General features: G+C 59.3%; 1 protein-coding gene across 2 annotated transcripts in view; it reads right to left on the bottom strand.

Moving 5' to 3' along the window:
• The window catches only part of OTOF (otoferlin), a 91571-nt gene that overhangs the window by 15761 nt on the left and 62815 nt on the right, over positions 1–12995 (bottom strand). For both annotated transcript variants that reach the window (XM_060027611.1, XM_060027613.1), the window contains exons 10-25: positions 11321–11383; positions 10807–10891; positions 7971–8130; positions 6913–7099; positions 6297–6483; positions 4657–4880; positions 4109–4217; positions 3408–3594; positions 3158–3278; positions 2497–2597; positions 2289–2379; positions 2011–2127; positions 1583–1735; positions 1069–1258; positions 863–987; positions 373–507 (exon numbers count right to left, since the gene is read on the bottom strand). In XM_060027611.1, the coding sequence (XP_059883594.1) occupies positions 373–507; positions 863–987; positions 1069–1258; positions 1583–1735; positions 2011–2127; positions 2289–2379; positions 2497–2597; positions 3158–3278; positions 3408–3594; positions 4109–4217; positions 4657–4880; positions 6297–6483; positions 6913–7099; positions 7971–8130; positions 10807–10891; positions 11321–11383 (2235 nt within the window). The remainder of the gene's footprint in view (positions 1–372; positions 508–862; positions 988–1068; positions 1259–1582; positions 1736–2010; positions 2128–2288; positions 2380–2496; positions 2598–3157; positions 3279–3407; positions 3595–4108; positions 4218–4656; positions 4881–6296; positions 6484–6912; positions 7100–7970; positions 8131–10806; positions 10892–11320; positions 11384–12995) is intronic.

Here is a 12995-nt window from a genome sequence, read left to right as displayed (position 1 = left end):
AGGCTGTTACTGACTGTGGTAGGTGTGGGCAGGGCTGGGGGGGCCCTCAAATGGGGGAAGGCTGGGGACAGCAGGCTTTCGGGGCACATCTGGGTCTGAGCTTAGTCTGTCTGTGCCGGGAGGTGGGACGCCCTGGCCTGTCTCCTCCCTGAGGCCCCAGAGGCCCACAGCATCGGGAAGGGGTCAGGCTGCAGTGACAGGGCAGGAGACACCCGGGGTCTCCTGGAGGGGCTGGTCAGCAGCCCAGACTCCCAGCTTCCCCGGCAAGCACCCTGGCCAAGGGGCTCTGGGGGTGGGCTGTGGAGGTGACCGCTAACGCAGGTGGAGTGCGGGGGAGGAGGCGTGGTCCCTGGTGCCAGAGCCCACCCATACCATGCTGTCCTGGTCGTAGATTTCGATGACAATGATGGGGGGGTCGTCCCGCAACTCATGAGCTTCGCCATAGAGCTCCAGGTTGTCGAACACCAGCATCTGGTCCCAGGTGGGGCACAGGGTCTCATTCAGCACCTGCAGCATGGAGCGGGGGCACAGGTAAGCGATGGTGGATGGGCAACACCTGAAGAGGAGTCACCCCCAGTCACTGTGGTTTCAAGGGGACGCGGGAGCACGAGCGCCATGTCCCCTGACTCTTCTGGGAATCTTAAAATGAAGGCTGATGTGAGGTCTGCTCCTGACCCTCTCTCCCAGCCCCCCGCCAATGTGTTCCCTGTCTTCTGTGTGGCCTGGGCCTGCAGTTATCTGCCAGGCTTCCCCCTAAGGATCTGGGGTACTGGCTGGTCTGTTTCTCCAGGTCCCAGAGGCTCCCAGGCCCCCTCCAGTGCTCTCAAAGCCAGAGCCGCGCCCTCCTCCCCGGGGCCCTCACCTCTGTGCACTGACTCTGGTTGATGAAGAAGACACGGGCGAAGGGGTCCGAGAGACCGCTGCTGTCGGCGGCAAAGAGGCTGCGCGCCTGGTACATGTGGGCGCGGAGCTGGAAGGCCTGCTTCTCTGTGGGGGGAGCAGGCTGAGGCTCAGGGAACAGGCCACCCCCCGGTGCCCTCCCGCCCGGGCCCGGGAGCCCTCGCTCACTGGTGTAGACCAGGCTGATGGGTGGGACGGCGTGCAGGCCCGCGCCCTGGGCCGCCTTGACCTCCTCGAAGCCGCAGGGCAGGCCGCACAGAAAGTCCTTGCGCTGCTTGCTGAGGCCCAGCCACAGGTAGAGCTCCAGCTTGGCCTGCACCGTCCAGCCGGCCGAGCCGAAGCCCCGCTTCCCTGGCAGCTGGCGGGGGGGTGCAGGGTCAGCTGCCGGAGCCCACGGGGTGAGGAAGGGGCAGGAGGCTGGAGGAGGCTATGGGCAGGCGGGCCATGCCCTCCGCAGCCGTCCCGCTGGGCTGTGTGGTGCGGAACACAGGGCAGAAGGGCACGGGCAGGGGGGGACCCGCCACCCCTTTCCTATTCTCTCCAGCTCTTCTCTGAGCACCCCGTCAGCTCAGGCCAGCTGGACCCAGGGGTGGGGGTGCTGCTCCCTCCAAGGGGAGGTTGACCTCTTGAAAAAGCGCAGACCCCAGCCCCTCCGCCCCCAGTCTTGCTCCCCTTCCGGCACCTTGAGGAAGAGCGTCTTGACCTTGGCGCAGTCCTTGCCCAGCTCGTCCTCCACGATGGAGAAGAGCAGGTCCTTGGAGGGCACCCGGGCGTAGGCGATGCGCTTGTTGTTGCTCATCATCCAGATGAAGACGTCGGGGATGCTGTGCTGAGGCTGGGGTGGGGGCGGGGTGGGCGCCCAGTAAGGGAGAGGCCCTGCCTCTTGGCCAGGCCTGAGCCCACAGAGGAAAGGACCCCGGCGCTGGGTCCTACTTCTCCTCCCACCGATCCAGCGGGAAGAACACGGGACGGGGTGAAAGGCTTGGTCTCTCCTGTCCCCCAACGGCTGTCAGAGCAGGAGGGGCCTCCTGGATGGTCTGGCCCAGCCCCCCCCGGGCAGCCCCCCTTCCGCCACCTCGGATCACTCTGGTTTGGGGCTGGCAGGGGCACCTCGTCTGCCAGGAAGCGCAGCTTGTGCAGGAAGTTCTGGCACAGCCTCAGCTTGTCCCGCACCGTGTGCCGCTTCACCTGTGCCCGCAGGGTCTTGGCCTGCTGCCCCATGCTCTCCTGCCGGGGTCGGGGGTGTAAGTGGGGCTCAGGTCATGACGCACGATGGAGGGTCTGGCCCTGGGGGCTGTGACCTCAGAGACAGATGTCCCCCACCTCGGGTTCCCTTTTCACCTCCAGACCCTCCCTCCGTCCCCGGTGTGGTCCAACCGCATCCTCACCAGCTCCCGCATGCAGGATTTGAGGCGCTCCCGGTCCAGCCTGGTGCAGGACCAGTGGCCCTGGTCCTTGTCCGCGAGGGAGAGGAAACGGCTGGGAGGAGAAGAAGCAGGGCTTAGCAGAGCCCACCCGCCAGCAGGAGGCGTGCAGATGCCTCCTTCTCTGCAAACCCCCCACTTCTGACCCCCCATTGGCAGCCCTGCCACTTACTGGCAGCCACAGCTCAGCTCCTCCAGGACGCCCCGCAGTCGACGCTCAGGGTAGGACTTTTCCGTTTTGATCATCTCCTGCACATCATTCAGGCCTTCTTCCTGTGAACCAGGAGTGTGAGCCACAGCCCCCTCCGCCTCCCCAAATGTCTCCCCCATTCATCAGGGGGGTGAGGGCCTAGCGCCCTAGGACCTCCCATGAGCGCCATCTCTGGACTGTCTCGCCATCACAAGGAAACACAAATTTTCCACGTTCTGTTTTCAGAACCTGAAGGAAGAAGCCACCTCTGGGCCATGAGTCTGTGGTCCTGGTGGACCCACAGGGGTCGGACAGAACTCAGGGCTAGATGCAGGGGGTGGGGGAGTGCAGGCCAGAGACAGAGGGGTTGGCCAGTCACCTCCAGGGAAACCCGGGGCTGGATGGGCCAGGGTTCCCAGACTCCACTCCGGGCAGCCCTCAGGCTCTCCACCGCTCTTGGGACTGGGGCGGGGACAGGAACACAGGTTCTACTGGGGCCATTCTGCAGTTCCTCCCCCAACCCCACGGCATGCTGCCAGGCAGACAGGACTTGTGTGTTGCAGGGGAGGTGTCCAAGCTGGCCGAGGCCCTCTGAAGCATACGCCCTCCGCCTTGCCCCTCCCCGCCGTGGCCTGGCCCTGACCAGCTTGTCTGCGATGTGGTCTATGATGTTGGCATTGTAGAGGCGGCGGCGCTGGTCCGGCCACCAGCTCTTGATGTAGATGCAGGGCTTGCGCTCCAAGTAGGGCAGATAGAAGTAGTTCCTGGGGTGGGAGCAGGCGGGAGGTTGAGGACTGGGCACCCGGGCAGGTGGGGGTGGGGCGGGGCCAGGCCGTGAGAGGACGGGAGGCAGCAGGCAGGGCTCCCAGGACCCTCTGTCCTGGCCGGCTCACCTGTCGGTGATCTGGGGCCGCATGGGTGGGCTGGAGGAGACTGAGGCCAGGTCCCCACCGTCCTCAGTCTCGTCGTCACTCGACTTCTGGATCAGATCCACTTCCTCCTCGTCCCCAGGCTCCTTCTGAGGCCGAGGCCGAGGCCGCTGGGGCCGAGACAGGCCATCGACTTCGTTCCCATAGTTGCCTGGAGGCAGAAGGGGGCACCCGAGGGCCTAGAGTCCTTTTCCCACCAGGCCCCACCCTGCCCTCCAGTCCAGGGGTCTGTGGGAGGGAAGGGGGAGAGTCAGGGAATGGGGCTGGTGCTCACGGGTCTGTACCAGCTCAGACACGATAGAACACTCGCCAGAGGAAGGGGCCGTGTCCTGCACTCCTGCAGAGGTCTCGCTAGGAGCCCTGATGACCACTGAGCTCAAGGTCCAGCCCAGGACGCGGCCCGTATTCCCACTCTCTCCTCTCCAGTCCCATGAGGGCCTCGCTCCCTTCTGCAGGGAGGGCTTCTTCCCTCCTCGTGTCCCTAACGCAGCCTAGCCCTTAGGTGGAGCTGAGGCCGACCCTGTGGGGCGTGTGTCCTCAGGTGCAGTCGCTGTATGTGGTGTGGGTGCCTGAGGACATGTGAGGGAAGTGGTCAAAGTTCCCCTCCACCCCCAGGCTGTGGAGCAGGGCTTGGCAGCCCCCAGCCCTGCGAGCCCAGCTCTCACCTATGGTGACCTCAAAGGTGATGGGCTTGTCTCCATTTTTCCGGTCGATCATTGAGGCCTCCAGCAGGGCTCCAAATAGAAAGAATTCTTCCATTTTCCCCACGCAGCTCTGTGAAGAAGGTGGTTCAAACCCTCCGGAAAGCTTAACGGTGTGGGGGGTTGGGTCTGGGGCCAGGCCTCCTCCTACGTCTTACAGACAGGCCCTTGGGGCTAACCCAGCTGTGGAGCTACGAGCCCCGACACTGAAGGCCCAATTCCTTCGGCCCTCCAGCCTGTCCCCAGGCTGCTATGTTCAGCACAAGGACAGCCACGGCCAGGAACAAGGCAGAGACAAGGCTCCACCTTGGGGCCTCCGGGGAGAGCACAGGCACAGGCAGTGGGAGGGGACAGAGTTCCTCCTGCTTTCTGGGGAGGGCGGCCCCATCCTGGGGTCTGGCCCCCTGAGGCAGGCATGAGGGACACTGGCAGAGGCCAGGCACAGGCTGCCGTGGTAGGAAGGGGGTTGAGCGGGGGGCTCTGGAGGACAGCACAGTGCCCTGGGGCCTCACCTCGGAGACGGGTGTGGCCGGTTCCACCTGCACCTCCGTGGAGCTGGTGAGCTCAGGGTTGGAAGTGTCCAGGATCTCCACCGCCAGGCCCAGCATGAGGCGGGCGCGGAAGGACACGCCCTCCCCCAGGCCCTCATTCAGGTCCTGGTGCTCGTCCAGCAGCGTGTAGTTGCGCGTGGAGCCATACATGTTCACCCAGGCGGGGCCCAGCGTGGGCAGGAAGCCTGCGGGCGGGGGGCAGAGGGCCGAGGGGCTCACTCGGGTGGGGGGACCTGTTTGGGGGCTCCTGGCCTGTACCTCCTGGTTGCTGAGCTGAGGACCTCGTGTCTCGCTCGGGGAAATGTCTGAGGCAGCAGAGGGCCTGCGGGCAGCGAGGCTCACAGGGGCTGTGGGGAGAGCAGTGTCTGCTGCGTGGGGCTGGCTGTGGGGTGACCTTGTCACTGCATGGGACACTTTTGTGTGTCTGCTTATTCTCTGCGGGAGCCTGAGCTGGCCGTGCCTCTCCACATACACACACGTCCATTTCTGTGGAGCAAAATCATGCCCCCTGCTTCCTGGAGCCTGTTGCAGGGGACGTCTGTGATCTACTTGAAGGACAGATGCCAGCACCTCCCCAGCTCCTCAGCAAGGCCTTTGCCGTCTGTGCGTGCCACGAGGGTCTCACCTGCTTCTGCAGACCCCTCCCCTCCTCTCTGAAGGCCCTTACTCTCCGCCTGTGCCTGTTAAACGCTCTTCCTCCACCAAGTACCCCCATTTCCTAGTCCCAACTATTTTTCTCCCATTAGGATTTGTTATGTCTCGTGTGTAGCACGGATTCAATTCTGCCTTAAGAGTTTTGTTTGGTTTCTGTTCTGCCTAGTTTATAAAAAACATTATAGCATTTAAAAAACTGAGATATTCTTCCTATAACGTAAAATTCACCATTTTAAAGTATGCATTTCGGCGGTTTTCGTGCATTCACTATGTTATGCCACCATCCAGGACATTTCCATCCTCCGCAGAGGAAACCCCGTACCTTTCAGTGGCTCGTCCCAGCTCCCCTCCCCCCAGCTCCTGGCAGCCACTCGTCTACTTCCTGTTTCTATGCATTTGCCTATTCCGGACATTCCATACAAATGGAATCACGCAGTCCGTAGTCTTTCGTGTCTTCTGTCTCAGGCTTTAGCATTTGGTAGCACACCCGTCTCCCTCATCCCCAGGGGAGCACCGTGAAGACCGGACGGATTCCTCCTTGTTCTGTATCCCTGGTACTCAGCTCAGTGCTCTGGCCCTACAAGTCTGTAGATAGGTACTATGACAGCAGTACACGCATATATGTACTACATATGTATATATACGCATGTATATAATTACTATTATTTTCATTTTACAGATGGGAAAACAGGCATGAAGGTCACGCAGCTTCTAACTGTCAGAGCTGGGGTTCAAATCCAGGCAGCCTGGCTCGGGAGGGCCCAGGCACCTCTGTGCAGACGTGAACCATGAGTGTCCACCCTTCCCTGGAGGCGGGGGCTGTTGGCAATGCCCTGACCATGCCTGGCACCTTTCAGGCAGAGGTGCGGGATGGTGGTGGTGTGGGGGGCTCTCATTTACGCTACCCCTTTAGCCCCACGTCCCACCCCCGGTCTCCTGCTGCTGACCTTTGTCTCCGTCGTTGGAAATCTTGCGCAGGTCAATGAAGTGGGTGCCGATGGCCACGTCGTTGACCTTGTCTGAGTCCCGGATCTGTACCTTCATGCGCTTGCAGAGCGGGGGGAACAGGTCTGTAAAGACCACCTGCTCATTCCACAGTGGCTCATAGCTGCTTTTCTGCACTGAAGTCTTGCCCTGGTGGGAGGGAGCGAGGGTTAGGGCTTGCGTACGTGCATGAGTGTGCATGTGTGTCTGTGTGTGAGTGTGTATATGTGTGTTATGTGTGTGCACGTGCTGTGTGTGTGTACTTACCTCCTCACCCTTCCCCACCCCAGCCTCTCTGGCTCTTCTCCCTCTCAGTGCCCCCCTCCTCTCAGCTCTTGGTGACCTGGGGGCAGTGAGGAATCCCTACGGCCCAGCCTGGCCTCGCCCCCCCCCAGCCCCTCTGAGCTAGAGCTCCCCTCATCTCTCTCTCCTCACTTCTAGAGGTGACTCCCCAAGGTGATCAAAGGCCAGTCTCGTGGCTTCTGATTTTGCCTCACATCCGTCCCCAGGACCTCACACCCAACCCCTTGCACCTCTGGTGCCTGTCACCCCAAGCCCCAGCCTCCTGCACCCCAGTACCTTCTGGCCGGCAAAGAAGACTTGCACGTAGGGGTCGACCAGGTCCTTGTTCTCACCGATGAAAGCCTTCTTCATGTTGGCCATCAGGCTCGTGTTCATGCGGGGCAGCCCCTCTGCTCGGTAAATCTTCACATAGAACCGGGCCCACTGGCGTTCGGAGGGCACGCCCTCGGGGAGCAGCAAGTTCCTGCCGGCACATACGCCAGGGCTGCGGTAGCCAGCCCCGGGCACCCCGCCTCCTGCCTCAGCATCTACATACCCCGGGGGCCGGGACAACAGGTGAAGGACGGCTGAGAAGGCCCACACTAGGACTAAGAACACTGGAGTTCAGGGCACCTGCTGTCTTGTGATCCTGGGCAAATCTCCCCATCTCTCTAAGCCTCAGTTTACTCACCTTTAAGATGGGAATAATATGATATTCCCTCTCAGAATACGATAAGGCTCAGATAGGTTAAAATATATGAGTACTTTGTAAACGGTAGCATGGGAGACCACTCTTAGTAATATTATCCAGTTTTCTCAGCTGTGTGTCACATCTTTCGTCTCCTATACAAAAACCTCACAACTGGCCCCCACTCTCCGTCCCTGGCCCGTGGAAGGCATGATTCATTGGATCCTGCACTTTTCCTCACTGAATCCAGATGAGGTCCCAGAATATTTCTCAACAACCACTGTCAGCTGCCTGGAACTGGTACAGGAAATAAAATCTCTTTGCTCTCCTGCGTGTAGACTCAAGACCCAGCAGCTCTGGGACTTTGCTTTTTTTTTTCCAAGTTTCTCACAGTCAGAAGCCTGGATGTCAAATGACTGTCACTCGTGACTGTCCTCTGTGAACCCCTGCCTGCCCTTCCTCAGTCCTTTCTGCCCCATGAGGAGAGTCCCCGGACACCGAGGCTGGCCTGGCCTCAGTCCTTCCAGGGAGAGATGGGCCATCTGGGCATAGGGGTAGGGAGATGGAGGGTGAGATCTCTGGGCAAAGTCCACCCTGGGGGTTCCCTTGGTGTTCCAGGAAGGGCTGGGCCGGGTCTCCAGGGGCTGGGGGAGGATGGGAGCCTCACCCCTCAATGTCTTCCTCTTCCGTCTCGTTGGCCTTGTGGGGCGTCTTGATGTTGTCCCCCTTGCCCACCACGGCGATGTCACACTTCACGTAGCCCTTCAGCCCCGCGGAGATGTCGTCGGGGTCCGACAGGATGGCCCACTTGTGGTGGAACTGGTGCTCTGCAGTGGCGAGGAGAAGGGGCTGCACCTGCTGGCCTACCCAGGGCGGCACCTGTCCTCGGGGCAGGCCTCGGAGCCCAGGTCACCAGGTCTTGGGGCCCTGGGGCCACAGCTCTGCCTGCCTCTCGGCCAGGGAGACAGAGGTCCCCGAGCAAGGGTGGCCGAGGCAAGGCCCCGCCCCTGGTCATGCACCCAGGCGTGTGGCATGGCTTCAAACAGAGGAGCCTCCTAACTGGTTTCTCTGCCTGCAGCCCTCCTGCCCCCAACCCATGCAGTCAACCACCATGCAGCTGCCAGACAGAGCCCTCAAAGAGGCCCTCCCTCTCTCACTCCCCATTTCAAACCCACTTGAGGTTCGCCAGTACTTGGGGGAAAGACCACAGACCTCAGCATCCCCTGTGGGGTCTCCTGATACAGCTCTCTGCAGCTCGCAATGTTCACCCTCCGCCCGCCCACCCCTCCCCCCCCCCACCCCGTGCTCCTGCAAGCAAAGCTGTTTACCCCTCTCTGAATAATTCATATTGCTCTTTCATAGCCCCATGTCTTTGTGGCTGCTGTTCTTTGAGCTTGGAATGCCCCCATCCCTTCTGCCCCCTACCCCAACCCTCCACCTCCCTATTCACACTTCTAATCATTTTGTTCATGTGTCTCCTCTTCCATGCAGCCTTCCCTGACTTCCTCAGAAGAGCTGATCCTGGCCCCTTTCCATATGTACATCTCTTATCTCACTGTCACTGTGATTATCTACTTATTGTCTGTCTCCAATTTCAGACTGAAAGCCTCCTAGAGACAGACACTGGTAGTGTCACCCCAATACTCCCAGGAATTAAGACGGTGTGGAGGAAAGGACAGATGTCAGGAGAGGAGCCCACTCTAGGACGGATCTGCCCCTTCAGGTTGACTTTAAAGCTGTTTGCAGGCGTAGCCTGTACGAAGGGCACATCTTCTTCCTTGATTTTGTGTGGGCACTGGAATCTCCAGGGACTCAGAAGTTTCCTCTTCCCCTCCCTCCTCTTTCAACTTCTCCTATAGTTCAGACCTGTTGCCAGCAAGCCTCTGTCTCCATTTGGTTCTGTGAGATGTGTTCAGGACTGTGTGCAGAAATCGGCCTGTTTGGGGATAGGCCAGGCCAACTGTGTCTCCGGAGAGACAGTGCCATTGCAGAGTCCGAAGAGACAGACCGGGATGGTGAGAGCGGAGTAAGCCATGTGCGTGAGGGGTCACTGGAGGCCGTCAGCTGAACTGGCGCATCTCAGGAGGAGGGGGCCATGTCCTAGGCTGCCCCAGAGCTTCAAGGGTCTTGCCAGAGTGGATGTTTGTGGGATGGATACAGGAACAGATAGATAGCCAGATGGCTGGATGGGGAGATGGATAGTAGAAGACGGGTGGTAGGGTGCCCGGCTGGCCTAAAAGGTAGATGGATAGAGGGATGGATGGATGGCAGATGGATAAATGGATAGAAGGATGGATTAACGTACGGACAGGTGAGTAGGTAGATATGTGGGTGGGTGAAAGAATATATGGGTGGACGGACAGATGTGTGAATGAAGAGTTAGATGAACTGGGGAAATTTAGCAAGGAAAGAATAAGACTCAGGAGGGACATAAAATTTGTCTTCAGAGTTAAAGGCTATTTGAAGAGGGAGTGGATTTTTTCTTTCTGTTCCTTCAGAGAGAGATTGGACTGGATGTTTTTAAGCTCTTCGAGCTTGAATGTTCTATGATTTTGTGATTTTTATGTGTATAATCTTGGGTTTTCGGCTTAGATTTCCTGGTCTGAGTCATAGTTATAACGTGCGCCAGCCGAGTGTCTACTAGGTTGAACATAAGGAATCGCCAGTTTGTTCAACCTAATAGTTTATGGCACCTCTGAGACACAACTTCTTTTAGCCTCATTTATCTCGTCTGTAGAATGGGAAGGAATGCTGATGTCCCCCTCACTGTTTTGTGAGGGTCAAATGTGATTGTCTGGGTGAAATTGTATTGTCACTGTCAGAGGGCCTAATGGGGTCCTTACTGCACCCAAGTGGCGGGTTCACTTCAGGGACATGGGTGGGGCCCAGTGCCAGCTTGTCTGCCCGTGGTTCCCAAGCTGGCCGTGTGGCGAGTGCTGTCTGTCAGGCTGAGGCACCTCCTCTGTCTGGTCCAAGCCTCATCAGCCCTCTGGGCCAGGGCTTGGGGTTCCCTCACTAACCCCACGCGGTGTTGGCGTATGGGTTCCCCCAGAGCTGCTGAGCAGATAGCCCACGCGGCTGTTCTCAGGCAGCCTGGGTCCCTGGACGGCTGGTCAGTGAAGGTGTTTTCAGGGCACAGTATCCCTCAGAGACTGCCCCCCGCCCCCCGCACTGGGTGTTGAGGACATTGTGGCTCAGGAGGGACTCTGGAGTCACACGGCCTGACCTCACCGTAGACCAGCTGGGTGACCAGGGAAGCCCCGGCATTTCTCTGGCGCCCAGGCCCCTCAGCTGTAAAAGGGGGCCATGCTGCCGACTCTGCAGGCCTCCCGTGAGCCCCGCCGACTGGGCGCAGGTGGTCACTGCGACTGTATGCAGGCTGGGCACCCCATCGCTCTGCATACCTGAAGACCGTGTGCACTCACGGCCTCACCTGAGCCCAGGGCCCGCCAGGGTGGGAGGGACTGCGTGTCCCGGAGCTGACCGGCTGTGCAGCTACTCACCCGGCTGGGAGTACACGGTCCCCACGTCCATTTTGAAGGAGCCCACCAGGGTGCCACTGCGCAGCAGGTTCTTGGAGTGAATCACCTTCCGGGCAGAACCACCAGTCAGTCACCAGTCAGGTGGATGGGGCTGAGGCTTTCCGTGGGGCGGGGAAGGGCTGACTGATAGCGGCGCCATGTCACTCTTTCTGGGGATGCGAGCTTCAGGTGAAGCAGGAGGGCGCCTGGCAGGGCAGGGGCCGCTCTCTGAGGCTTAGTATCAGCCTCTTGTGCCTCGCCTGTGCTCTGCTGGCTGCCAGGTACGCGTGAGCAGGCTGTACGCTCTGCTGAAGGATCTAGCTAATGGGGCGAGAGGGGCCCACGTCCAGCCTGTGCCCCACTTGCCCGGCTGTGTGTCTGGGTGCGGGTCTGACTTTTTAGGGTTGGCCCGCCCAGAGGGGTGCCCTTTTCAAGTCTGCACAGAGGTGCAGTTTGAGCTAAGAGCCCCGCCTGCCAGGGACTGCTCCCCACTCACCGAGATCTTGATGATCTTGTCGAACATGACGTCAGGAGGGACATGGAAGTCGAAGACGAAGTACTGGAGGGGGAAGGACCCAGACTTGCTGTCACTTGGAGGGCAGGGGCTAAATGCCGGGCCCTCCCTCCTGACAGTGCCTGTCTGCACCCCGGCCATTTCCCTTGAGCTCCAAAGTTTGGATGAGCAGGCGGGGCAACCACTGGTCCCCCGACCCCGGGGGAGCTGGGAGTCGTGTGGTCTTGAGCAACACATCTTCTGAACCTCAGCTTCCTGAGCTGTCAGACGGGGGTCATGATGGCCCCCCTCAGAGCCTTGTTATGAGGCTTGATGAGACACATGTAAGATACGCTGTGGTTATATGGGTCCCACAGACATCACCATTAAACCACAATGCTGCCTGGAAGATGCACCCCAAGTTTGGAGGTGTTTAAACGTAAACTAAGCTGAGCCTTGGAATTTAGAACCGATGCACTTGATCTGCTATAAATGTAAGTGCTGTGGGCGCGACCTGTCCTCTCCGGCTGGGAGCTGCCACTCACAGTTGCAGTGCCCACCCATCTGTCCCGGCCTCGGTGTGCAGGCGCTGGGAGCGAGGGTGCGGACAGCGAGCAGAAGGCCCACTGTTTTGGTGAACTTGTGGGCAGGGAGATGGAAGAAAGGTTGCCGAAGAGCTTGGAGTAAATGAGAATCTGCTCCTGGCTGCTGGAGGCTCACACTAGAGCATTGTGGGTAACAGCGCCCGCTTTAGAGCCAGAAAGACTGAGCTTTCCCTGTTGCTCCAATCACCTCCCTTCCTGAGCCTCAGTTTACACCTCTGTGACGTGGGGATAACGAGCCAGGGCCGCCATGTGGGACTGCTCCGGGGCAGCATTCACGGGGTTGCTGGGAGGCGTGGTTCGGAATCTAAATGAGATGACCTGGGTCAAGCATTCAACCCAGGCATGCACACGGCCACTGCACAATAAATACCAACTGCTACGAAGCACTATGCCCAGACGATGCTGGTCATGGGGGAATTGAAGCTCTGGAGAGGTGGGTGGTACAGGCATCTAGACACGCAGATGGTAACCGATGCCTTGAGGCTGGGGAGATACCCAGGGAGAGAAGGAAGGACAGTAGGAAAGAAGCAGGCCCAGAAGAGGGCTCCAAGAAGCAGCAGCACTTCAGCAGTGGTCACAGGGAGTGATGCCAAGAAAGGCAGTGAGGAGAGGAGCTGGAGAGAGGGGAAGGCAGGAGAGTGGCGGGAGAGGTCCCCAGGGCAGGGGGCGGCGAGAGGATGGAAGGGCCGGGGCGGTCAAGGGAGAGGGAGAAATGGTGGATGTTGAGGTCCTTGATGTCTGGAACAGGGCAGTTTCAGGAAAGATGGGGCGCAGAAATGAGTGCAGGGATTAAGGTGAGGAAGTGGTGGTCACTAGGAGGTATGTGGGACTGAGGAAAGGCACAGCTAGGTGGATAGATAGATAGATGGATGCATGGATAGGTAGATGGATGGATAGATGATAGGCTTCTGGCTCCTGTCCTTGATCGTAATGGTTCTTCATAGTTGTGCTTAGAATATGCTAGAGTGAAAGGCCTTATAGACAAAAGGGGAGTCAAAAGAAAAGCAAAGGCAGAGTTGGTGATGTTGAGTGGACGATATAGTGGTAGATTCTTTGGGATGTAGAACGAGAAG

The sequence above is a fragment of the Delphinus delphis genome, chromosome 12, assembly GCF_949987515.2.
Source record: "Delphinus delphis chromosome 12, mDelDel1.2, whole genome shotgun sequence".
In the NCBI taxonomy this organism is placed as follows: domain Eukaryota; kingdom Metazoa; phylum Chordata; class Mammalia; order Artiodactyla; family Delphinidae; genus Delphinus; species Delphinus delphis.
This window is presented reverse-complemented; position numbering and strand designations above follow the sequence as displayed.